At 38.2% G+C, this 27706-nt stretch overlaps 1 protein-coding gene across 3 annotated transcripts in view; it reads right to left on the reverse strand.

Moving 5' to 3' along the window:
* Window positions 1-3134: 3134 nt before the first annotated feature.
* Window positions 3135-27706, reverse strand: part of LOC114666408 (exocyst complex component 3-like protein 4) — an 85393-nt gene continuing 60821 nt past the window's right edge. For all 3 annotated transcript variants that reach the window (XM_028821256.2, XM_028821257.2, XM_051919702.1), the window contains exons 11-13: window positions 25190-25342; window positions 20843-20964; window positions 3135-4015 (exon numbers count right to left, since the gene is read on the reverse strand). In XM_028821256.2, coding sequence (XP_028677089.2) covers window positions 3823-4015; window positions 20843-20964; window positions 25190-25342 — 468 coding nt within the window. In that variant the 3' untranslated portion in view covers window positions 3135-3822. The remainder of the gene's footprint in view (window positions 4016-20842; window positions 20965-25189; window positions 25343-27706) is intronic.

Genomic DNA, 27706 nt, shown 5'->3' on the forward strand with positions numbered 1-27706 from the left:
ATTCTTTGTTACTTAGTATTGCCTAATCTTATTTTTATATACTTTTCTTTCTTCAACTTGTAAAGCACTTCGAGCTACATCATTTGTATGAAAATGTACTATATAAATACATGTTATTGTCAGCAGTTTGCTCTGTCCAGTTGTCCTTCTGTCATTAAAAGTGTCCCAGGCAGAACCATAACAAAGAAATGCTCCCTTTATCATTCTTTGGCAGACATGCTTTATGGGATTAGTCCTAAATTTTTGAAATTAGGCCAGAACAGTTCTAGATTGGTTTTGTTGAACTGCAAATGTTTTTTCCATATGGCTGTCACTGTGCTATTTACGAGATTCAGTGTGAGATTTTGTCAGAGGTAGCCTCTTTGACCAATACAGCCAATAGTTTGGAATGAGACCCCTCATTCATGCAGGCCTGAGATGCTTCAGATTTGGGCTGCCTGACTAACTTTTAACTCTTTCTCTGTCTTTAAAATGCCTCAAAATATCCGCTTCATCTGTTCTTCAGCAGACTGAGGGTTTTCCCAGTTGAAATATAAAACATACTCTTGCTGGACTAAATGTTTATTCCTGCCAGCTGTGAGTTGTTTGTGACTTGTTGGAACAAATGCACACAGCAGGCTGAAAAGCGCCTGGGGCAATGCAGACAAAGAGCTTGTGTGTGCAGACATGTAGCTAAATCCTGCAGAAGTGCGAGCTCAAACGTCACATGGCAGAAGACAGGCTGTTTTTTTTTTAATCGTATTCATTTTGCCGTCACTAAAGGCCAATGGGTGTGCACTGCTGTCTCCAGAGCCTGTGCTCACATCTGTGTGGAGTTGGCATGTTCTCCCTATCTCTCTGCTGCTTTTTTCCAGTCCTCCAGTTTTACTCCCAAGTGTGTTTTAGCTAACAGCGAGTTCTGCATGAACATGTGTTGTCCTGGATCAGCCCCTCATTCAGAGTGTGTGGTTCTATCTTCATCTATTTATCATGTGAAACAGGGGTCCTCAATCACAGTCCTGGAGGGCCACAGTGGCTATGGGTTTTTATTCCAGCCACTTTTCCAATCAGAACTCAGTCCTGGCAGAAAATAAAACTTGTTATTTAACTAACTATGCCTTGATAGTACTTTAATTCCACGGTTTTCAAACTTTTTTGAACAAGTACCACTCCGCGAGGACCAGTAAACTGAAGTACCACTGTCAATGAATCGTTAATTTACGCCCATGTTGTTTTGAAGAAAAACTCACTGTAATCACTATAATGACTATAATTATGACGTTAAAGTGATATTAAACTAATTAAGGAAATGGGTGCCCTCGCTAATAAAAGCCGGCTTGGAGTCTTCCATGCATTTACAGTAGAATCCATCCATCCATTTTCCAACCTGCTGAATCCGAACACAGGGTCACAGGGGTCTGCTGGAGCCAATCCCAGCCAACACAGGGCACAAGGCAGGGAACCAATCCTGGGCAGGGTGCCAACCCACCGCAGATTTACAGTAGTATACTTATACTATATATGATTATATGCAACATATTGGCATTCTAGCAACATCGATTCGTGGAAAATAAAGGACCACATGAGTACCACTTGGCATGACTTGAAGTACCACCAGTGGTACGCGTACCACAGTTTGAAAACCGTGGCTTTAATTAATCAAAGACACATTTTAGTTACATTATAGATCAGAGGTCATCAGTTATAGTCCTGGAGGTCAGCAGTGGCTATTGGTTTTCACTTCAGCCAGTTTCTTAATTAGAACCCTTTTATTTACTAATAAAGCAATATGTTTTTTGGGATAAATTTTAGTTATCTTGCCTGTTACAATTAAGAATCCTTAATTGCCTATTTTAGTTTTTAGCAGCTGCATTTAAGTTTTAATTGATACCTGTTTTCTTAATCAGACATTAGTTAATAATGAAATGCAGATAACCAGTAAACCAGCAGCTCTCCAGCTAACTTGATTCCTTTTAAACCTGCGCATGTGCTCCCTGAAGTCTCTGTGTTAAAAAAACGTTTAGAAAATAATGAGAGGGAAATTGGAAGGACTGTTAAGTTTAAATCTGTTCACGTCCACAAAACACACGGATAATGTTCTCAGAGAAGGAAACTCTACAGTGCAATTAAAGTTTCTCTTGGATGAATGATAGCACAAACAAGTCAAACAGTTAAACACCAAATTTCACTATCAGCAAGGACTGTCTTCTAATTAGGAATCTGGCTGGAATGATAACCTGCTGCCACAGCAGCCCTCCAGGAACGTGACTGAGGACTTCTGACCTAAAATTTAGCAAAATCCAAATTTGGTTGGCAAAGTGCAATAAAAATAATTTTCCAGTTTGTAACATGCTGCCTGTTTTATTTACAGTTCTGTACACTTACCATTTTCTAAGCCCACTTAATCTTGGGCTGGAACCTTATCTGGCAAGCAAAAGGCACAAGGCAGGAACGAACCCCTGAACAGGGTGCCAGTCAATCATAGGTTGAATCCACAGTCAAACTTATTAGAGTCGCTTTAGCATTGCTGGTCCACCTACACCTGCACATCTGTGGACTAGGGGAGGAAACCCACACAGACACCGGGAGGAAATGCAAATGCCACGTAGGGAGGACCAGGAACATGAACCCTATGCTATCATGTTGCCCAGTTCACTTAAATTATTTAAACAATGGAGTTAGTGAAGGCCTGTGTCACTGGGCACCTGCAATGGATATAAAAAAGGGTTAAAGGTTACTTCCACACTGAAAAGGAAAGAAGGTTAAAGACACAACATTGTATGAGCTGTGTAGCCTTCATCAGGTGTGCAACTAAAAGGAAACAGAAGGCGACATCTGGTGATGTGTGGGTCACACACTTGCATAAGAGAGAAGGTTTCATAGAAAATCAGCTTTATTGTTGTGAAGACAAGAGCATTCTCAAAGCACGTTGTCCTGAATTAGCTCCCTTCCTTTTTTTGTGATCAGCAGTGCAGAATCCAGGAGACAGAGCCATAAATGATCCTGAAGCAAATTCTTTGTTGTCCCATGTCATTAACATAAATGGTGGTTGAACTTGTCAAGTTTTTGGTGTGTGGCCAATCAGATATTTGAAATTTAAGTGCAACAGAAGAAATAAAGTGGAAAAAGTCCAAGCAACTAATTCAACACAACCATGGATATCCATACTTTAGTTTTAATATAAAACTGCATTTCCACAGAAAATGTTTTACTTCCATGTAAATAAATACATTCTAAAAAGCATTGATCAATGGCACCATTGAAGGTAACAAAATCTAAATAAGCAGCATCAGATAAGGCCAGTTTAGGATTTGCATGCTATGGGGGCTTCCCAAACTATTATAATAAAAATCCCAGCTATAGCAAAATCATTAAAATCATAAAGCAATGACTCTACCTATTCAACAATTACCATGAAACCATATAATTTACAAATAACAAATGTGTCAGATATGCCTATTCTGGCTGGCCAGTCACAGCTTCTGATGATCTCCCTTGCTTCACATTTCTTATGTTGGGTGTCCACATCCTTGCAGAAGATTATTTCATCATACGTTTCTGTCTAGTGTGTACAGGAGCACCACCTTAACAGTTTGTATTCCCATTAGTGTTCCAAGCACTGCACACTTGACAGAAGTATCTGTCACAGTAAGAGAGGAGGCTCTAATGCAATTTAATTTCTGCATCAAAAGTACTTAATGATTATTATCATTCTAGTTGCTTCACGTCTGACACATCTGATTTTATTCAGTCCAGAAGAAACCTCACTAGGTATTGTTCTTTTGTTTCTGTTCCATGTGTCTATCCTTCTCATTCATAAAACAAAACAAAACATTTTTAAACTCACTTGCAAATGTACCTCACAAAAAAGCACTGAGAATGGTTTGGAGTTGAAATGCCATGGAAAAGTTGATGGTCTCTGGTTGCATCTTTTCCTGGTTGTTGTCTTTTTAGTTCTTGAAAGTACTGAATTGCTGATTGATGTTTTCTACATTGAAGCCCACGGAAATACAAAATGGCAGAAATGTGGTTCTGACTGAAAATAAAAAAGAGACAAAACACACAAATCAATTTAAAAATCTAAGTGTTACTTATGAATTACCTCCTCCAGCACTGTGACCTAGCATGCATCAATCATCCATGCTTCTACTACTACTACTACTACTACTACTAAGCTGTAAGCTTATAGCGGTTCCGAGGACGCTGAGACTGATGTCATCCGAAGATGGTGATTTGTTTATTTTATTGTGGGGAGCCCAGGAATATGCACAGCTTTGACGTGGCACTCACACACTAACACACAGAGATGATGAGCGGTGGCTCAATTAATCTATAAATAAAGAATATATTAATCAAAAATGAATAAAAAAAAGCAATATTACATAAAAATATATACGCAATTGCCCCCATGACAGTTCCCAGATGGTGATAATTATTTACATACACCACACAATAAACATTTAACACTAACAACCAAGTCTAATACAGTCCAGTACAGTAGAAGCAGATGACGACGCAGTGTGGAAAGAAAAACTAATGAGAACAGCCCTCTGAAGGAAATGTAAGGTATTGTCCTACCAGGTTCCCATTGTAATGTGAAAATTTGATGTGATTGGGAGCGCTCCCCAGATGAAGATGTAACCAATCAAGATGAATCTACATGGGCAAGCAGGCACGGAGTGATGTGTAGAGACAATTACAGACTGTTTATCATGTTCCTCTTAATTAACCTTCTTTCCAGAAACCCCTGCACCCTCTGAATCTGCCCAATAGTGTAATACTGCCAGGCTGCTGGGAGTTGAAGGCAGGTATTGCAACTACAAGCTGACCCATTCCTGGAGGGATTGCACAAATGTGATTCTGGTGTTCAGCTGCTTCATGAAGCCAGGCACAACTTAGCAGAAAGAAGCCCACTGATGTGCTTCGTAGAAATAAGATGGAATAGTAGTCAGGTGACCAGCATGAGCAGACCATTTCTGTCTATTTAGACCCTGCTGATGGAAACAAAGCTACTGGAATGTGGCATGTCACTATATTGGCAGGGAAGAGCTGGACCTTGTGCAGGAGGTTTGTACGTTGCCTAAATGTGACATCAGAGCTTAAAACCTTTTACTGTTGTTTGTGTACCTAACAATGGGAAGGTTATGCACTTTTTGATATGTAGATATGAGCAATAATTTTTTTTTTAAATAAAAGATTTTTTTATTTAAGGAATACAGCTGGAAAATGAAGTAGTGAGTGGAATCAAGATGAGGAAAGAGTGATCTCATTTTACAATGTTTTTTTACTTTCTGAAACATTCTTCCTTCCTTTCTGAAGCAGATATCTTTGTGTCTTTGGCCTAAAAGATGGATGATGTGTCAGTGCCTTGGAGAGATAATCCCAAAATAACACTAGTCTCCATTTTCAAAATTGGACTCAGGATTTTTTTAACTCTTAATCACAGATTGAATCAGTAAATAAAAAATACTCCAAGGCAATGGGACATACCACTCTGATCAGGGATTGTCATGATAACACAGAATAACCTCTTAAATTATTTTATTATTGTTTTATTTAGGTGGTCAAAGACTTGGTTCAATAAACAAAGATTTGCTTCTATTTGCAGTATATCTGTAGGGCTCGTTTAAGAATAAATATCTCTGATTTTGTTTAGGTTATAATCTCTAGAGCTAGGTTAATTAAAATAACTGGAGTTAATGTACATTCAAACCCTTTTAAATTTTATTGATCAAAAATAATAATAACTCAATATGTGTCCAGCATTGCATTTATTTATATTATTTTTGTTCTGCAAATAAAATTAGTTTCTCTTTGTCTGTTTTGACTCTATTATAACAACATGCAAGAAAAAATGTCAGCTCATTCTTGAGTTCAAATTTTAAAGTATTAATTTCTGCACACCATAAACACATATATTAATATATTAATTTCTAACCATGATAGGTAGGGTCTCCCTTTGCTCTCTTGGTAGACAACAATACGCTACCATCAGCTGGTTGTGATGGTCCAGGTCGCTCCACACTCCCTCATTGCTTAGGGGGAGCCTCTTAACACTAGAATTACCAAAGCCTATGAAAAAACTTGTAGCTCCGTCCCACCTTAAATCACTTCCCACCTCTCCATCATCGTCTTTTGTCCTGTAAATGTGTCAATAAGCAGCAAGCAGCCTACTATCAAATCCCCCCACCGCTGCACAGTTTTCTCAGCTCAAGTCTGTTTACCTGCGTGTCAGTTGCTTAGAGTTGTATTGAGTGAGAAGTCAAGCAAAATGACACGTTTTATAAATCCTATATGGTTATTTGGAACACATGCATTTCATGTGTGTTCCGTGTCTACAACAATCTATATAAACACATCGTTAAAACAGAAACGTTTTTCATGTTTTAGTAATAATTGGCAAAATGTAGACATGACGTATTTAATGTGTGAAGCCTGAAGTCCAAATATCAAATAAACACTTTTCACAAAAGGTACAAATATAACAGAACAAGTGCGCTTCTATTCAAGAATATAACTGCAGAAAAAGAACCCACGTTAGGGTGCAACATTCACACCCCTATGATACAATCGCTTCGGTGGTGCAACGGTAGCAATTCTTGATTGGTAATCCAAACTTCACGGGTTCAACCCCGGATGAGTCTGTTCTGAGAAGCGAGCTGCTCTTATTTTTACTATCTTTGAATAAAAACATACATTTGATTTGAGTCTGTAACAGCTGGTGTAAATTTATGACACTTGTAAAGGTTAGCTTTTTTTTTTTTTTCAGTTTTATTCTCTCAGTCGTGTTCATGATCCCACCCCTCGATCTGACATTGCTGTTTTCACATAAAGACGTGCTATAACAGAGGTGAACTCAGATGATGACGACAGTTCTACATCGGAGAAAGAATGCACGTCGCACATTTGCCATCGCTGTACTTTGTATATGTACACGGGAAGCTCTGCAGTCTACTTGTGATTTTACGCTGTAGGAATTAAGTAAATAAATCAGGATAAATAAGTAAATAACATTTGATCTGGCTCTTATATACAAAGTACAGCGACGGCAGCTTCCACCTTCAGCTATAGACTCTTCAGTGCATGAGCGACTCTCCACGCTAGTGTTTTTAGATCTGGACCTAATTCTTTTTATTATTGTCCTCATAGAATATAAAACATGACCTCCATCTTCTGCGCCCATGCTGACTGTTCTGTAAAACTCCTGTTCTTGCCATGTATTGCTACATCTTTTCCTTAATTCCTTCCATCAATTTACCTGTAAAGCACATTAAGATTACTGGCCTATAGTTGCTTGGATCTGACAAATCACACTTTTTATATAATAGGATAATATTTGCCATTTTCCAGTCCTTCGGAATCTCCCCAGTGCATAGTGACTTCCTAAAAATATGTGTCAAGGGTTTACATATGAACTCACTAGCCTCCTTAAGAACTCAAGGGTAAATATTATCTGCTCCCGGTGATTTGTTTGATTTCAGCCTATTTAATCTGAACAGTACTTCTCCCTCTACAATTTCTAATTCATTCAGAATCTCCTTAGTAGTCCCACTTACCACTGGGAGGCTATATTTTGTTTTTAATTAAACTTCTACATAATTGGATCCCCATTTAAAGTGTTTTGTGCTAACATTAAACTATTACACAGTGTTTTGAGATGATTAATCAACGTTTCCGCATGCTCTATTTTTTGGCTTACATAAACCTTTCTTATATTTATATTAAGCACAATAATTATTTCATAATGCCCTTACATATTAAATTAAACTAATTTACTTGACTATACAAGGGTCCTCATGTTTGGAATGGAGGATGGCAGTGGCTGCAGGTGTTTGCTCCTGAAATGCTTTTCTGACAACAAAACTTGTCATTTAATTCTTTGTCTAGTTAGTCATTTGAATGATGTGTGTCCCTCTCCTCCACTTTTTTCTCTTTCATTGCTTTCCAAATATTTTATTCAAAGAGACACTTCATGATCAACACACAGAGGTGTTAAGGGGACCAAGTTACATGATGACCTGCTTGGTCATTTGTATTTCATTGTTAATTGGCACTTGGTTAAGAAAACAAAAAAACACCAAAACAATTAAAACAGTGAATGGAGCTGTTTAAGATTAAAAGTAGCAATTAAGGCTTTGTAATCTTAATAAGGGAGATAACTATAATGAAGCATAACAATGTTGTTTGAGGAATAATTTGCTTCAGCAGCAATAACTGGCTACTAATTGAGCAAGTGGGGTGGAATAAAAGCAGAAAATCTGGCCCTCCAGGATTGAACTAAATAAACTATGATTTAGGGCAATAAGAAAAATTTTTAAACCTTACCTGGCTACTGAGCTTAATGGAAAATAAATGTGAGCCTTTCCATGGCTGAATGTATCATTTAATGTGTACTAGCATTATTCTTTAAAAATATTGTACACAGATTTCATAGCTGTATGGCTGGCTTATCATTTCAACATACCTTCATATAACATAATGTTAATAAAATGTGCATCTTTGCAAGGACTGATACAATAAAAAGGTGTCAACTGTTGAAGTTCAAGGTTATAGTCAAAAACAGACAGATTGATAGAACTTAATTTCTCCCTTGGGGAAATTTGGCTTTTAACAGAAGTTCTTTAAGTAAATAAATGTAGAAATACGTAAATAAATAAATATAGGCACACACTTTGGTCTGAAAACATACCAGAATGACAATAATGCAAGAAAATTAAAAAGAAAGAAAAGACAGGCTGTCACAGTTACAGCGAGGCATTATGCAGACATATTGTTGTTGGTATAAAGAACTCCCTTGGCGTTTCCTGACACACTCCTGATGAATAATATGTTGGTTGAAAGTCTTCAATGTCAGTGTGTCAGAGAGAGGATGTGCAGCACTGTTCATATTGTTACTCAGTTTTGTTTTCATTCTCTCCTTTGCTACAACCTCCAAGGTACCAGAGTTCGTCCTATAACTGAGCCTGCCCTTTCAATTAGCTTGTTGATTTGGTGGGTCTCCCTTGAGGTAATGTTACCAGTCCAGCACACCACAGTGTAGAGTTGTAGGAGATATGAAGGATGTCACTTCCCACATTAAAGCAATGCAGTCTCCTATGGAAAAAGAGCCTGTCCTGCCCTTGCTTATATAGTTCCTCTGTGCATCAAGATCAGTCTAACCTGTCATTAATGTGGACCCTCAAATACTTGTGGGAGCGGACCACCTCTGCATCTATTCCGTGAATAGGGACTCGACATAGAGACTCTTTCGTGTGGCAAAAGTCAATAACTAGTTCCTTGATTTTGCTGATATTAAAATGCAGACAATTCTCTTTGCACCAAGAAACAAACTTCTCCACCTGATCCCTCTCCTCTGTCTCGCCCCCCTTATCAATACACACAATAAGTGTAGAATCATCTGAAATTTTCAGCAAGTGACATGTATAGTTATGTATATACTGTAGAGACCAGAGAAATGTTTACTCTTTATGCATAACACTACTTTAAGTAGTCAATAGTAAAAGAAAATGTTAATATTATTTCAAACTATATCAGTCATTGGTTCATTTGTTTATTTGTATATGAGTATTTACCATGGGAATCAAACAACAGAGGAAGTTAAATGTTGTTGTTGGTCACGAGATAACCCTGAGGTTTTTGACTTTGACACATGACACTACTACACATATTTATTTATTTATAAATGGATGATACAGTGGTGTAGAGTTTGGTTCTGCTTATTTACCATTTCAATGACTGTTTTGGTTTGAAATGTCAGCTTCAGTGTCATCTGTATGGATTTTACAAGTTCTTTATTGGTACCCCAGTTTCCTCTCTGATACGCAGTGTAGGCTAACTACTGACTTTACATTAACCCCGAGTGAGTGAATGTGGGTGTATGAGTGGGCCATGCTGGGCGATTGACACCCTAGGCCTGGCTAGCTCCTGCCTTGCACCCAAACACCACTGAGTGAGACTGGCTCTGGATCCCAGCATCCCTGTACTGGAATAATCTGTCTTGGAAAAAAAAGAAAAAAAAAGACAAAGGATAAACTTGACAGTTTTATGAGACACAAACAGTTCAATCTCTTTATAATGGGTGCTCCGGTTTCCTCCCACAGTCCAAAGACATGCAGGTTAGGTGGATTGGCGATTCTAAATTGGGCTTGGTGTGTGGGTGTGTTTGTGTGTGTCCTGTGGTGGGTTGGCACCCTGCCCGGGATTGGTTCCTGCCTTGTGCCCTGTGTTGGCTGGGATTGGCTCCAGCAGACCCCCGCGACCCTGTGTTCGGATTCAGCGGGTTGGATAATGGATGGATGGATGGATGTTGTGTAGAGGGAGCAAGGTTTGAGATGTTAACTGATGTTTTCTATGGTCCTAGAAGTTATTTTACATTTACTTATAAAGAACAAACAAAAATGCACATGTATTTTTTGAAAATGTATACCAATATTGTCTTTATTTTTCTGTTTAACTCTGAAGTAAACTATAGTTTTTTAATGTTGTTACTCATTAATACAATCCTATTTTTCAATTTGTGGATCTAGAGTAGAATAAAAATAACAATATAACTGGTGGTGTATAAAGATATGAAAAATACCCATCCATTGTCATTTCTCTAATTCATTTTGTAAATGTGGATCATTCCCTATTCCATAAATTTTACTTATGTTGACAACTGTATGAACAGCCTCTTCAATTTTGGAAATTCCATTTCATTTAAAATTATGCATCAAATTCTTTTAACATCCATCCTGGGAGTTTCCCTTTCATGCTTTCCCAAACTTTTTAAATTACTTAGAGTAATATAAAAGAGAATGTTTCAATAGCAGTTTTGGAATTTATATGGTTCTGACCACCTTCTTAGGAAAGTGACTGTTAGCTGAAACAAACTGTTACTTAATTAAATTCAAAGGAAAAAAGTGACATAGCCTAAAAGGACTGGAAGCAAAGTAATTGTAATTTATTGTGTGGCAATGAAAAACAAAAGATAACAGAAACAAAAATAGGAGAGCAGTAAAACACACCATGAGAAAGACTGAAATATGTGGTGTTACTAAGTGGGAAAACATGAAAAAATAAAGAGGATAAAATAATAAAGGAAAACAAAGTTTATGTTTTGCTTGCATAAATTCTTGCTCCAAAGGCACACACACTATCAGCTAAACAAGCCATTGTTATGGTTATACTAAAATACTAATACAAGACTGTTGCTAAAAAAGAATTAAAGTCCATCCATCCATCCATTATCTAACCCGCTATATCCTAACTACAGGGTCACGGGAGTCTGCTGGAGCCAATCCCAGCCAACACAGGGTGCAAGGCAGGAAACAAATCCCGGGCAGGGTGCCAGCCCACCACAGAGAATTAAAGTAAAACCCAAAAATAACAGTTGTGGAACTCCTGGGATTAGTTATAAGCATGACATATTACTACAAAAACATAAGGTTAAACTTCCTGTTATATCTAGCAATGGATGTTATTGCCTTAGTTAAACATTTAGTTAATATTTGTTAAGGGATTATTCTTCTGATAAATCCTTTAACACAATGTCATCCCCATAACAGTTAATAGACATTTCTTTTAAAAAAAAAAAAGTGAAAAATGAAAGTAAGGTTAAAAACTTTTGTCAAAAAAGTATTACCAGTTGGGAAAGCATTATGTAAGGGTAATTCTATCCTTTCTCATATTGTTTGCACGTAGACTCCTCTTACCTAATTAGGAGAATCCTAATCCACCTTTCATAATTTAGGGGGTAGAGAAAAGCCAAGCAAAATGACACCTTTTATTGGCTAACTAAAAAGATTACAATATGCAAGCTTTCGAGGCAACTCAGGCCCCTTCTTCAGGCAAAGATGTAATACAGAAACTGGAGTTTCCTATGTTTATATACACACTCTAGGACAAGAAACAACATTGGTAAATATTTAAATGAGAGATTTTGAATGTAAAAAATTAATAGATTCAATCAGGCTAGGGTTAATTTAACAAGAGAGAAAAGAACAATGTATTGTCAAGATCTCTGGATAAGATAACTGTCCAACAAAGTCTTTTGAAGTTTGTAATGAGTTTTTTCAAAACAATGTGGATCTGTAGAAGGCTGTCTGTCATTCTGAGAGATGTAAACAATCCTCATATCTGGCCATGAAACTCTTGTCTTTATTCAATCCATGTTGTACTAGGGTGTTGTACCGTGTTAGCCATTATGAATGTAGAGAAAAGCCAAGCAAAATGACACCTTTTATTGGCTAACTAGAAAGATTACAATATGCAAGCTTTCGAGGCAACTCAGGCCCCTTCTTCAGGCAAGATGTAATACAGAAACTGAAGTTTCCTATGTTTATATACACACTCTAGGACAAGAAACAACATTGGTAAATCTTTTCCTTTTTGCATTTAGTTAAGAAGATTTACCAATGTTGTTTCTTGTCCTAGAGTGTGTATATAAACATAGGAAACTTCAGTTTCTGTATTACATCTTGCCTGAAGAAGGGGCCTGAGTTGCCTCGAAAGCTTGCATATTGTAATCTTTCTAGTTAGCCAATAAAAGGTGTCATTTTGCTTGGCTTTTCTCTACATTCAATCCATGTTGTAATGTATTAAATTTTAGCATGAGTTTAACTTCCCATTCTTTTCTCTCTTGCTGTGTTTTGAAGTTGCCCATAAGCACTGTGACTTTAAAGTCCTTCTCACAGTGTCCATGGCTGTTGAAGTGGGCCGCTACAGGAACATCTGTGTTGCCATGTTTAATGTGGAACCTGTGTAAATTCAGTCTCTGGCGGAGTGTTTGTCCAGTTTCTCCCACATAGAGTGCAGTGCCAGGACATTTCATGCAGAAAATTAGGTAGACTACATTAGATGATCTGCAGGAAAATGATCCCTTTATGTGATGCTCAAGTCGGCAGTGTGTATAATTATATGGTCTGTATCATAGATGTGGGCACATGTCTTTTCTGTAGGCATGGAGATGTGCCATTTTCTGTTGGTTCACTTAGGGAGCTTCGGACAATTAGTTGTTGAAGGTTTGGTGGTTGTCTGTATGCTAGGAGGGGAGGTTCAGGAAATACATTTTTCAGTGTTTGGTCATTGTTTAGTATTGGCTGAAGTTCTAGTTTATAATTTTTCGAAGTGTTTCAAGATGTGGGTTGTAGGTGACAACAAGGGGGATGTGGTTCTTGTTGTCTTTTGTTTTTGTTCTTTATTTCGTCTTATACGATTTCTCGTATTAGAAATTTGTTAGTTTTCGCATACCCCTTGGGGTTAGAGTGCAGGGTCAGTCATTGTACAGTGCCCCTGGAGCAATTACAGGTTAAGGGTCTTGCTCAAGGGCCCAGCAGAGTAGGATCTCTTTTGGCAGTGACAGGGATTCGAACCGGCAACCTTCAGGATACCAGCGCAGATCCTTAGCCTCAGAGCCACCACTCTGCCCTTTGTTTTTATATTCCAGAAGGTTGTCTCTGGGTATGGCAGTAGCTCTTCTTATTTGAGTGTCTGTTGTTTTGGAGGTGTAACCTTGTCTGATGAAATCTTGTCTGAGCTCCTGCAGTTGTTGATCCCGGTCTGTCGGGTCTGAGCAAATACGATTGTACCGTATTGCTTGGCTGAAAATAATGGAGCGCCTTATATGCTTGGGGTGGAAGCTATCTCTTTTCAGGTAGGTCTGTCTGTCTGTCGGTTTGTGAAAAATAGAAGTTACAAGGGTGTTGTCTTTCAGTTGAACGGTGGTGTCAAGGAAGTTGACTTCTGTTTTTGAGTAATTCAGCTTCAGCTTTATGTTGGGGTGAAAACAGTTATATTCATTATGAAAATGGAGGAGGTCCTTCTCACTGGCAGTCCAGATTATGAAGATGTCATCTATGTAACGGAGATACAACATTGGTTTTACGATGCACATTGACATGAAATCTTCCTCCAATTTTGCCATAAATAGGTTTGCATAGTGAGGTGCAAACCGACAGCCCATTGCAGTCCCCATTTGTTGCAAGTAGCAATCTTGTCCAAAAGAGAATAGATTATGTGTCAGAGTGAATTTTATCATTTCTATTACTGACTTTGTGGGTAAATCATGTTGTTTGAGGTACATTTCACATGCCAATATGCCATCATCATGGGGGATGTTTGTGTAAAGTGCCTCAACATCCATTGTGGCCAGTAAGGTTCCCTCAGGTAAGGGGCCTAAAGCAGACAGTTTTTTCAAGAAATAAAATTTTTATATTTTAAGTATAGTTATACCACACTGCCGACTTGAACATCACATAAAGGGATCATTTTCCTGCAGATCATCTAATGTAGTCTACCTAATTTTCTGCATGAAATGTCCTGACACTGCACTCTATGTGGGAGAAACTGGACAAACACTCCGCCAGAGACTGAATTTACACAGGTTCCACATTAAACATGGCAACACAGATGTTCCTGTAGCGGCCCACTTCAACAGCCATGGACACTGTGAGAGGGACTTTAAAGTCACAGTGCTTATGGGCAACTTCAAAACACAGCAAGAGAGAAAAGAATGGGAAGTTAAACTCATGCTAAAATTTAATACATTACAACATGGATTGAATAAAGACAAGAGTTTCATGGCCAGATATGAGGATTGTTTACATCTCTCAGAATGACAGACAGCCTTCTACAGACCCACATTGTTTTGAAAAAACTCATTACAAACTTCAAAAGACTTTGTTGGACAGTTATCTTATCCAGAGATCTTGACAATACATTGTTCTTTTCTCTCTTGTTAAATTAACCCTAGCCTGATTGAATCTATTAATTTTTTACATTTAAAATTTCTCATTTAAAGATTTACCAATGTTGTTTCTTGTCCTAGAGTGTGTATATAAACACAGGAAACTTCAGTTTCTGTATTACATCTTGCCTGAAGAAGGGGCCTGAGTTGCCTTGAAAGTCTGCATATTGTAATCTTTTTAGTTAGCCAATAAAAGGTGTCATTTTGCTTGGCTTTTCTCTACATTCATAATGGCTAACACGGTACAACACCCTAGTGCTATAATTTAGGGGGAAAAGTGATGTCTTATATTGAAGAATTTTCCAAGAATTCATGATGAATCATGATGTAGCTTGCCGAGTATTTGCTTTTTTGTATGCCATTGTTTTAACATATATGAAGAATCACACTGGGCCTTTTTGTCATATAACATTCTGATGTGTGTATTGGAAGCAGGTCCTCTGTGGTTTCTTTTTTGGCTGATGGATGTTTTTTGCATGTGGTTTTGGGACATAAATGCTGTAATTCTGTACTGCTTATGTTAGTGTATTTTCAACTGAAACTGCTGAACTGTATTAAAAAAAAGTCTTGTATCACATACAGTAACAAGGTTGGTATAAACTCTCCATTGTTACCCACTACCCTTCTCTTTTTAAGGGTATTGTTCTTTGAGAAAGCATTATTATAGACTATAACTGCTTGAAAACACAAGGAAAATGTTCTGGGAATTCTAATGGTATCACATCTGCAATATGGAACTGAAGAAGTTTATAAACAAAGAAAGGAAACCAAGTTAAGAGCTCCAAACATCTGTGAGTGGTCACCAGAGGTCCTGATAAACATTAGATGAGATTAGATTAGATTAGATAAACTCTAATCTATAATTGCGACTCTTCAATTCCACCCGGGGGATTAAACGTCAACATTATACAGTTACTGACTGTTATACCAGCCTTTTTATCACTCTTTAATTTAATATTGTTTTTTATCAGTATGCTGCTGCTGGAGTATGTGAATTTACCCTTGGGGATTAATAAAGAATCTATCTATCTATCTATCTATCTATCTATCTATCTATCTATCTATCTATCTATCTATCTATCTATCTATCTATCTATCTATCTATCTATCTATCTATCTATCTATCTATCTATCTATCTATCTATCTAAAGTTTATTAATCCCTAGAGGGAATTTAGATTCATACAACAGCAGAAACAAGGATACAGACTCACAAGACAGATAATACAGCCAGTCAATCAATCGATAAATAAAAATAAACTTACGGTAATCAGTACATCAAGTGGAAACATTGCATTGCCTGATAGCAGTGGGCTAAAAAGACCCCCAGAGGTGCTTCTTAGCACACAAGTAGAATAAGCCTGGGGCTAAAAGTGCTCCAAGAGAGCTCCTCCTGGAGGGGATTTTTCATGATGGCATCCATTTTCACCATCAAGCCCTGGTGTTGTGCAGTAAGTTTGTTGTGCAGAGGGTAAACAGGGAGGTGGAAAGGACAGTACCCTGAGGTATTACCAACCACCATTTTGACACGTAGTCCCTCAGCCTCACAAACTGTCTGTTGGTCAGGTATTCCATGATCTAGAAGATTGTGGGAACATCAAGATTCAAAGCCTTGAGATTTTCCCCCAGTTGATGAAGAAGAATGGTGTCTAAAGCACTGGAAAAGTCAAAGAACACAATCCTGACTGTGGCATCAGGTTGTCTAAGTGGGAGTAGGCTCTGTGGATCATGTAGATGTGAGCATCCTCCATACCTACTGTATACATATCTGAGAGGCAAACTGCAGAGGATCCAGATGTTCTGAAATAAGGGATCACAGCTGTTTTAGGACAAGCCTCTCAAAGGTCTTCATGATGGAAGAAGTAAGAGCAACTGGTCTGAAGTCTGTGAGATCACTGGAATGCCCTTTCTTTAGCATTATGACCACACAGAATGTTTTCTGCTACTGGGGAACCTGCAACCTTCTGCTGGCTGGCACGTTTTCAGCACCCTAGGGATGATTCCATCCATCCCTGAAGCCTTGTTTATTCAGAGTTTTCCCAGCTATTTCCTCACTTGATCAGCAGAGACAGACAGTCCAGGAAGCGGAGGGGAGCTGGAGACCACAGGTGTGTTGTCTCTGTAAGGGAAGGTCATGAAGGGTGCAGATGGCAGCTGGGTTTCCAGAATCTCTTCAGTGTGCACAAAGAGGCCAGCAGTATTGGGGCATGGATGTACTGACAAAAAAGAGTCAAACCTGTGGAAGAACTGGTTCAGTTCATTGGCTCTGTTCTTGTTCCATCAATGTCCTGGCTGTGTGACTCACAAAGCATATCCAAGTCAGTGTTCTTAAAGACATCCTTCAGAGCCTCCTCAGCCTCCGTTGTCCATTCCTGCACAGTCCTGGTGGTGGTTGGCAACTTCTGGACAATGGGTTTATATACAAATATGAGCTGTACCAAATTATGGTCTGATTGACCTAAAGTTGGCAAAACAACAGTTATATGGCTCTTAAACACTGGCATATAACAAGTCCAAGGTCCTGTTTTCTCTTGTTGTACATGTCCAGACTTAAGGGACAAAGACTTAAAGTCACTATCTTGCTCTCTTACACTGCTGAGCCTATAACTGCCGTAGTCATGAAGCAGCAATCAACTTCTATATAATTGTGGGGATGTCCATGTAATGATACAGTGTCTACATTTTATATATTGTAATCCACTTCCATCACAGAAAGGTAGATGGGCAGAGGTTGTAGATAAAGCTTTATTTTCCAGTCCTTTTGACAGCAAACTAGTGAATTTACTATACAACAAACATATTCAAATGTCAATTGTTTACTTACTACCTAGAATACTGTACATAAAGGTCTCCACAATCCTCCTGGCAGACTAATAGTATCATAGTGTTTTCTCTCTTACTTATTAAAGATTTAATTGATTCAATATTTCTGTTACAATGTCTCCCTTATAGTCCAGATTATATTTCAATTACTCTTTATATTGCTTTGTTATGTAAAACTCACTTTCTGTTCTCTATCTCTTAATTTGGGATTTTTTTCTCTCAATGTGCAATTGGAATTCCTAGTTAGAAGGGCCAGAACTTTAGTTTGCATGAATCCACACACCACAACAGTATCAGATTTGATACAGATCCAACCTTTAATTATTTTATTACTAGAGTATAGCTACCAGAATGTGCATTAAGATTATTACCACCATCTACTCAAAGCACCGTGATGTTCCAACAGTGATGGATTAAAAGCCAGAAGTCTGCATGACCATCGTCATCAAGTCCTTCCATGAGAACCCTAAATACAAAGAGCCGGAAAAGGGTGGAGTGCCCTCTCAGGGTTGGTAGCGAGATCCTGCCCCAAGTGGAAGAGTTCAAGTATCCCGGGGTCTTGTTCACGAGTGAGGGAAGAATGGAGCGTGAGATTGACAGGTGGATCGGTGCGGCATCCGCAGTAATGCGGGCTCTGCATCGGTCTGTCGTGGTTAAAAAGGAGCTGAGCCGCAAGGCAAAGCTCTCAATTTACCAGTTGATCTATGTTCCTACCCTCACCTATGGTCATGAGCTATGGGTAGTGACCGAAAGAACGAGATCGCGAATACAAGCGGCTGAAATGAGTTTCCTCTGCAGGGTGTCTGGGTTTTCCCTTAAAGATAGAGTGAGAAGCTCAGTCATCCGGGAGAGGCTCAGAGTAGAGCCGCTGCTCCTCCGCATCGAGAGGAGTCAGATGAGGTGGCTCGGGCATCTGATCAGGATGCCTCCTGGACACCTCCCTGGTGAGGTGTTCCGGGCACGTCTAACCGGGAGGAGGCCCCGGGGAACACCCAGGACACGCTGGAGGGACTATGTCTCTTGGCTGGCCTGGGAACGCCTTGGGATTCTCCTGGAAGAGCTAGAAGAAGTGGCCGGGGAGAGGGAAGTCTGGGCATCTCTGCTCAAGCTGCTGCCCCCGCGACCCGACCTCGGATAAGCGGAAGAGGATGGATGGACTATTTTATTTATGTTAGGTAGAATGCCCAGAGGGGACTGGGCAGTCTCGTGGCCTGGAACCCCTGCAGATTTTATTTTTTTCTCCAGCCGTCTGGAGTTTTTTGTTGTTTTTTCTGTCCCCCCTGGCCATCGGACCTTACTCCTTTTCTATGTTAACTAATGTTGTCTTATTTTAATTTCTTATTTTGTCTTTTATTTTTATTTTATTTTCTTCATTATGTAAAGCACTTTGAGCTACTTTTTTGTATGAAAATGTGGGCTATATAAATAAATGTTGTTGTTGTTGTTATTAAGATGCCAGCCTAGTTGTGAATTTCCCCTTGGGATTAATAAAGTATCTATCTATCTATCTATCTATCTATCTATCTATCTATCTATCTATCTATCTATCTATCTATCTATCTATCTATCTATCTATCTATCTATCTATCTATCTATCTATCTATCTATCTATCTATCTATCTATCTATCTATCCATCTAGAGGATTAACAAAACAATAAGAGGTTCAGCTTATAGTTACAATACACCAAAGCTGTGGATCGATCTGCCTGCTTATATAAGAAATGGCCCTCAGCTTTTAAAATCAAGCTGAAGACTCACTATTTTAATCTACCATGTCCTGATTAGAGCTGCAGATTAACTGTGCATATCGCTCTCTGTTTGTTAGCCATTTGTACAAAAACAGAAGTACTACAATAATAGTGAACCATTACTAACCCACTTACATTTTGTTCTCTTCTTGTTATTCTGCTCTGGCACTTAGTGCCACTGTTCTGTTCTGTTTCTGTTTTCATGTGTCCTGCACATGGACAGACATCTAAGATACTAAGAGAAATGGAATCAATGGATGCAAAGATTCTGTCATCATATTTGATGGCTCAGTGCAGGCTCAACTATAGAATGTTGAGGAGGGGGTGGGCAGTCAGTTGGCTGCAGTCCCTGGGACACTGACTTTGTCTCTAATTTTGTAATATGACAGATCCTGAAACTCTTAGAGGTTTATTTTGTCCAGTAATACTGCTGCTGGGGTTCTTGTTTTCCTCTCCAGTGCTGTCAACTAGCCATAATTTAACAATTAATTAATGGACAGATATTAAAGGGCTCCAATTATATTAATCAGTTTCAGACTATTTTGTTTTAATGTCTGTTTAAACCCATCTATCTTTATGTGAATTCACTATGTAATTAGTAATTTGTAAAGATTGCAACTGCATTTACTTGTGAACTTGTTAGAGCAGTCTGAGCCTGCACAAAGTGAAGAGTGCTAGGTAAAAATCTACTGCCAGATTTGTGGGCAGAATTTGTCTTTAACAAAGTACAGTATGGATGCACATTTCAGTTAAAAAAGTTCAAATATCATCTCTTCTTTCACTACAGTACAGTGAGCAGTTTGGGTGATTTTGTAGTAAACCTTGTCACACATATGTGCAAGAAGGAAGTGAGAGGGGGCGCTGTCACTGTCTTCTTTCCCTTCCGCAGCTCTGTCAGGCAGTCCAGGACAATGTCTAATGTCCACCTTCAGCCTTGAGGTGGCTCGGCCCTTCTGAGCACTTATAGGATGGCAAATGGCAAAGGAGACAGAGCTCCCTTTAACACACCATATGGTGCATTTTCTTGAAGCCTGGCTGATATGGCTCTGAATTCGATATTATTTGGAAGCACAGAAGCATTACGTTTTTTTTTTTTTTTGTTAAATGCTGATGATTAAATGGTGTAGCCTAGCTGGTGCAGCAACTATTCTTGCTGGCTCTTACACAGTCTATCCACTGGTCACAAGATTTACATTCATTTTGTAGTTTATTTAAACATGTAATAAAAATAACTCTTATGTGCAATGGAAAAAGAACAGATATAGTTAAGAACATATCTTTTTTATATATAAATAAATGTGGGCAGCTGGTACTACCAACAAGGTTTGTTGATAACCTTTTAACTTGTGGAAGATTTTAGTGGTCTACAAAAATACAGAATATTCATTTGACTGATATTATAGATGATATTCACACTGAATCAATATCAGAAATTTATCAGAGATATCAAGCATGGCCTGGAACATACAAAAATCTCGCATGAACAAAAGAAATGGAAATAAAAGAAATTTCCTAAATAAATAGACAGCAAGTACAATAGGATCAAGATATGGCAGTTTATGGATACCTGACATCTGGGTAATTATCATAGAGTTGCTTTATCTTCTTATTTATCTCTTCTCTGCCTTTAGCCTCAATAATTTCTCCAATATTTGTACCAGCTGAGTTAAGCCAAGTGGCAGTTGTGCCCTGTAAAAGAGAGTTTAATGAGTTGTTGGCAATCATTTTTCCCTTTCCTACTTTTTTGTCAGAGTTACCTTTTGACTTCTGGAAGAAATACACAAGTTATTACAGTTTTCACAGGTGTTGTATTGGAACCTCTTAATCGCTTTATTTATATTTATTCTTGCTTTTCTTTATCTACATTGAAAATAATATAATAAGTAGAAATGGAGTGGTGTTTTTTTAGCTTGCATGCAAATATAAATTAAAATATACTAGTAGCACCCATCTACTCATGTTCTATACCTGCTTTATCAAGTAGTGTCAAAAGTAGCTGGAGCCTATCAAAATAAAAATCAACACTATTCAGGTAACAAACAGTTAAGACATCAGATGACTCCTGGGCACATTAATGCACACATCCATACTCTTTTATACTTGACCAGCCAAACAGCATGTTGTTTAATTATTGGAGTGGGGTGGAAAACCACACTAACAAGAGGAAAACATACAAACTCTCCAGAGAAAATAATACCATATACTGTATTCATTTGTTCTAAAAACTGGTATTGTTAAGAAAAGCTTTAATTATAAACTAAAATTAAAAAATGCATCTATGAGGAATCAGATGTAAAACAAAGCTTTAACACATAATGAATATGTCCACTTCAAGGCTATGAATGCTTCCATTAATCTGATTTACATCCTGAAACTGCAAAAATACTGGAAAAGTGCATATATATATATATATATATATATATGGTTGAAATAGTTTACTGTCAAATAAATGCAAAGAGTACGTGACACGTGTTTCGCCCTCATTCTGGGCTCATCAGGCGTACACACTCCACTGCACTCCCTCTCGGGAATCGAACCTCGGACATCAGCGCCAGAGGCGATGCCCCTAACGTTGCGCCACGGCGTGTGGTTCGTTTATTTGACAGCATGTAGATCGGGGTAATTACATTCACGGCATTCGTAGTCTGTGTCACAATCTGATTGTATGGGTGGTTACCTACCAGGTAACGCTTGTGGTTGGCCAGCAATCTGCTAACATCCGCCACGGTGCCCTCAGTTTGTGAGGAGCAGATCATAGAATGGTTGAAATAGTTTACTGTCAAATAAATGCAAAGAGTACACGACACGTGTTTCCATATATATATATATATATATATATATATATATATATATATATTTTGTGGTGGATTGCCGGCTTCTTTCTCTGGCCCTCACCCCCAGGCCGCCAGGAGGAGCTCTCCCAGCAGCGTGGACATGCCCCGAGTTCCAGCAGGGCCTCATGGACTATGTAGTTTTTATACACAGCCCTGCTGGATACCTTGGGGGCCACCAGGCGTCACTGTAGGGGGGCTCGTAGGCTCGCATGTGCCCTATAACCCGGGAGTACGTCACGGTCACGTGACAGGAAGAAACGATGTGCTCCCGGGTTGAAGAAAAGGACTGTTTACCCTGACCCGGAAGGGAAAAGGAACTGTGGATTTTTGAATGGGAACACCTCCGGGTCAGGGTGTATAAAAGGACTCTGGGAAGCCCAGTACACTGAGCTGAGCTGGGAGGAAGGGTGGCAAAGTGTCTGGGAGTGTGGAGGATTATTGTTTATTGATATTATTATTATTGAGTATTGTGGAGAGGAGGGTGCTTTGTGCACTTATTTATATTAATAAATATTATACTTGGACTTTTACCTGGTGTCTGACGTCTGATCCAAGGGTTCAAGGGGTCACGGAGACCCTCTAACTATCACAATATATATATATATATATATATATATATATATTAATATATATAATTTTCACAATAAAATGATTACTTTTTGGCTGTTATCTTTAATTAATTCACTGTCGCCCTACACTGAAATCTTTCAGCCCTAGGCAGGTCATTTCTTGTAGCTCATATTGTGAATGGTAAAATTGCAATTGAACTTTGATACTGATTTAAGCACTTCAGCTTTTTTCTGTTTAAATTTTAATTTACTTAAGGATTTATATAAATAGTTCCCAATTTATACCATTAGTATGTTCAACAAAGATGATGAAACATTTAGCTTTGCTGCTGAAATGAATCTTTATGATCCAGAATATTCTGGGGGAAGCTGTAATGGCTGAAAATGACAGAAAAAAAGAGACAAAGACAGAACCAAAGAAAGAGAAGAAAGAAAATTACAGGCTCAACTGGAAATTGGTGATGCACATACGAAAAATGTCAAATAATGACAATGTTCCTTTGTGAAAATAGGTAAGAGAAATTACAAGTAAACCAATACCAAGCAAAAAAGCTTAAATTTTACAAATCCATTTTTAAAGACCTAGGCATTCTAGCTTCCACAGTACACAGCCTTATTAAAAACACTGGCGATTCATCTGTCAAACTTCTTAAATTTACAGATGACATAACACTAATATGCAAAACAAGACAATAAAAAGTCTAGCCAATAAAACCTAGAAATGGAAATAGAAGTACTACAAGTGTACAAGGCTTGGGAAATGGGGTCTTTCTATTGAAAGAAGGATATATACTGCCCCACTACATACCAGTGTGGATAGCTCTGTTACTCCAGAGTGTGCCTCAGAAGCAAATACTCCAAGTGTACACATTACAATAGAGGTCATGGTGTACTGGAATACTGGAATTATTCCAGGTTAGTAAACAGCATCCAGAAGGCCCCAAGTGGCATCTTTATACCCATTAAAAGATTAGGCCACTGATAAATTGCAATGGACAATAGGCACTATGGTTTTGAGGGATATCAATTTTCCTAACATTAAAAAACACAATTCTTTGGATATTGTCAAAAAAGGCAGCTCCTTACCCATTCCAAATGGACAACACTGTCTAGGGCACATATTAATTTGGATATTCTATATTTTCCTGTTGATGATTCTATGTCTCCCTTGATCTTCAATTTAAATAAAACCAGATATTAATACAGGAATATCAGGATTGGGACAACAATGGCACCTGGATGGAAATGAAAATGGGCAATATCTGTTATGGGCCAGTGAGAGTGACAGGCAAAGTGGTTTTGAGTCAGACAGAGGCCCGGGACAACTGGAAGGAGACCAGTACAGTTCTTCCAGGTTGACCCTGCTGCCCTAAATAAAAAGCGGGCAGCTGAGAAGCTGCCTTACAGGTCTGGTCAATTAAATGCTGCTGAGAGAGAAATTATGCAAGATAAATATGAGGCAGGAATGATGTGTTGGTCTGGTGTCAGGTAGTAGGATGTTTAGGAAACACCACACTAGACAGAAAAGGCAGGTTCAAGTGGGTAGCAAGGCTTTTTGGTTACATTTCTGTTTATGTTAATATTACTGTGTCAACTACCTTAATGACTTGACTTTTCTCTCGGCTACAGGGCTTCTGTCATTCTGCTCAGTCTCGAATGTGGCATCCCTGGTCTTCTCTAGTGTGGTAGATCTAGGGAAAACGCTTTCAATTTAACTATGTATGAGAAGACTATAAAGGGGTTGTGTTTTGATGAAAATAAGCTAAGTTTTCTTTTTTGTTTTATTTCTTTATTGGCAGACCTTAAATTTGCTTCTATCTCTTTTAAAATAAAATGTGCTTTCAAAAAGAACTTTTATTTAATTCATGCAACTCAAAAAAGGTTAAAAGTTTCCATTCTGAAAAGAAGTTTAAAGACAAAGTGTTTCAGCTGTATATTCTTTATGCACATGCTTGCCTGTGCCTCTGAGTGTACATACTGTATATGTATATTTAAATAAATTATGTATCTCAATAACACAGCAGATTGCAAAAACCCCTGCTAAATTAAATAATTTGTATGAGTTATCACTGGACATAAGTTAACCAAAATTGGTAGGCCTGGAGCCTATAACAAGACAATATTATACAACTTGTTTGAAAAAAATTACTGTTGTACAAACAGTAGGTTTCCACAGACATACAAACTGACGATATGTTAAATCAACTTTTTTTTATCATTTTGAACACCATAGAATCTTAATCTGAATTTAACTTGTTAGCACATTTTTGACCCCATCACTAAAGTTCAAGTTACATGGAAGAGGTAATCCAGACCTTACTACATTACACAGAGTTAACTTTAATCCTGAAACTGCACAAGAAATGTGAGCCATCCAAATGAAATAGTTCATTTTTTAATTCATGATGAATTCTCAGAATATTACAGAAAAATAATAATGACTTTCAAAACAATTACAGCATATGCAACTCATATTATATAAGTTATATTGCAATATCTGTATGCACTTACCATTTCTTCAAACACTCTGCTGAGTTCTTTTGATTCCAAACATATCTTTCTTGCAACTTGTCGATGGTTTGTACCTTTGTAACTTGTACTTTGGATCATTATCTGTGCAACATATTGTTTCACTGCATAGAGGTGGACATCATTCACAATCACCTGTTCTCCAAAAACGCAGAAACAGAAAAGGGATGTGAATATCAGGGTAGAAAGTGGTGTTACTGCTAAATACAGTTATCCATCCATCCATCCATTTTCCAACCCGCTGAATCCGAACACAGGGTCACGGGGGTCTGCTGGAGCCAATCCCAGCCAACACAGGGCACAAGGCAGGAAACAATCCTGGGCAGGGTGCCAACCCACTGCAGGACACACACAAACACACCCACACACCAAGCACACACTAGGGCCAATGTAGAATCGCCAATCCACCTAACCTGCATGTCTTTGGACTGTGGGAGGAAACCGGAGCGCCCGGAGGAAACCCACGCAGACACGGGGAGAACATGCAAACTCCACGCAGGGAGGACCCGGGAATCGAACCCAGGTCCCCAGATCTCCCAACTGCGAGGCAGCAGCGCTACCCACTGCGCCACCGTGCCGCCCCTAAATACAGTTATGTAACACTAAAATAAAACAAATAATGCCTGAAACTGACGTCAACATTTTTAAGAAATAAAAAAAAAACATATGCCAAGAAAAATAAACAGATTAAGGAAACATCACTAATAGAAATAAAACTACAGAAAAATCTCAGTTTTTCCAGAAGTTACTTTTCTAATTTGTGGGTCTCAAGGAGCTGCAGCAGGAATGGACAGAGCACTCAGCAGCACTATCTAATACAGGGTTAATTTATGGTTGCCAGTCTACCTCAACAATTAACTGCAGCCATGCAGTTACAGGATCAATGTGAAAACCCCTCTGTGGTGGGTTGAGAGTCAAAGCCTACAAGAGCTTTAATGCAGTAGTACTAGCATCTGCATCACTGTTCTGACCATGTTAGGCATAACAATGAAACAATATGCCTAAAAATGGTGGGCAACTCAGTGACTCTGACTCTACCAACGACATATCTTGTATATACAGAAAATCATAAGGTTTGTAAATGAAAACAACCATACTGTCAAGGAAAGTGTGTTGCAGAATGATTTATAAAAAATTTCAGCATGGTGCAAAATAAAGGATGAACTCCTCTGTTGTACTGGCTGTTATAAATCAGAAATCACTATCAAAACTATCATTGACAAACTTATAAAAGAGTATAGAAGAAACAATATATCAATAAACAAAATGAAATATTAAATAAAAATGCATAATTCAGAGGAAACATATTATTCAAGTTCAATTTTATCGTCATAGACAAAGTACACTGAAATTCTTACTGTCTTATTAACATAGTTTAGTATAACACTAGGTTGTTGGTATATTTAGATATTAAAACAATAAAACATTAAAAAAAATACAAATATATTGTGTATAATTCCATCAATCAGGAGGCAGAAACACTTATTATTTATGCATATAAAAACTTTAGCTGTTGTATCAAATCTTAAGAATTGAGCAACCAGCTAAATGGTGTGTATTATTTTTACATATTTAAAACTAAAACAGAAATAAAAATACAAAGATCCTCATATATGCCATTTCTGAAATTCTAAATGTGAACATTTTGACCGGAACCACTCACCCCCACCCCCCCAATCTCATGAATTGCAAGATATGGGAAAATAATTGTCAAATTTAGCAACAATCTGTCCCTTCTGAAATGCCCCCCTAACAATATAGAAAAGTCCTTGCTTAGCTGGTTTGTAAACATTTGCCTTGCACAATTAATAACAACATCAAAAATGTTACCAAATGTTTCCGTTGTGAGCCTGTGTTCAGACAATACTAAATGAGCACTACAGTCTTCTAATTTAAGGAACTATTTCTCAAAGTAAAAAAATATAACCTTGTCTGAGGGTGAAAGACTGAAATAATATTGTGTGCTGTATATTACTTGGTGTAATTTTAAGTGTTATCATCTATCCATCCATTTTCAAACCCGCTAAAGCCAGCAAGCACTGGGCACAAGGGAGGAACAACTCCTGAACAGGGCGCCAGTGCGTCACAAGGGGAACACACTCACACAAAAACACAAACTATGGCCAACTTAACAATGCCAATGTACTTAACCTGTGTGACCTTTGTGACCAGACACATCCACACAACTGCTTTTGATAAATAACCTCCCCCTCATGGATTACATATTTATTGACTATTTATGGAAGAACCTGAACTGTAATTTTGAACACTTTTGGTTGGTTGTAATAAAAGCTCTGAACACTTTGCACCAAACCCTTGCTGACTATGTGTGTCTTCTTTTGCCAGGCTCATCTTGGATTATGACTATTAATGATTCCGGGTTCAATAGGATTCCGGAAGTAATTAGAGAGCATGGAGCTGAACATGACTGTCACAGCTAGGAGTTATGCCTGCTCTCATGTCATCTTGACATCATTATGGCTTCCTGGCTGGGCAAGG

This window comes from Erpetoichthys calabaricus, chromosome 16 (genome assembly GCF_900747795.2).
Source record: "Erpetoichthys calabaricus chromosome 16, fErpCal1.3, whole genome shotgun sequence".
Lineage (NCBI taxonomy): Eukaryota > Metazoa > Chordata > Cladistia > Polypteriformes > Polypteridae > Erpetoichthys > Erpetoichthys calabaricus.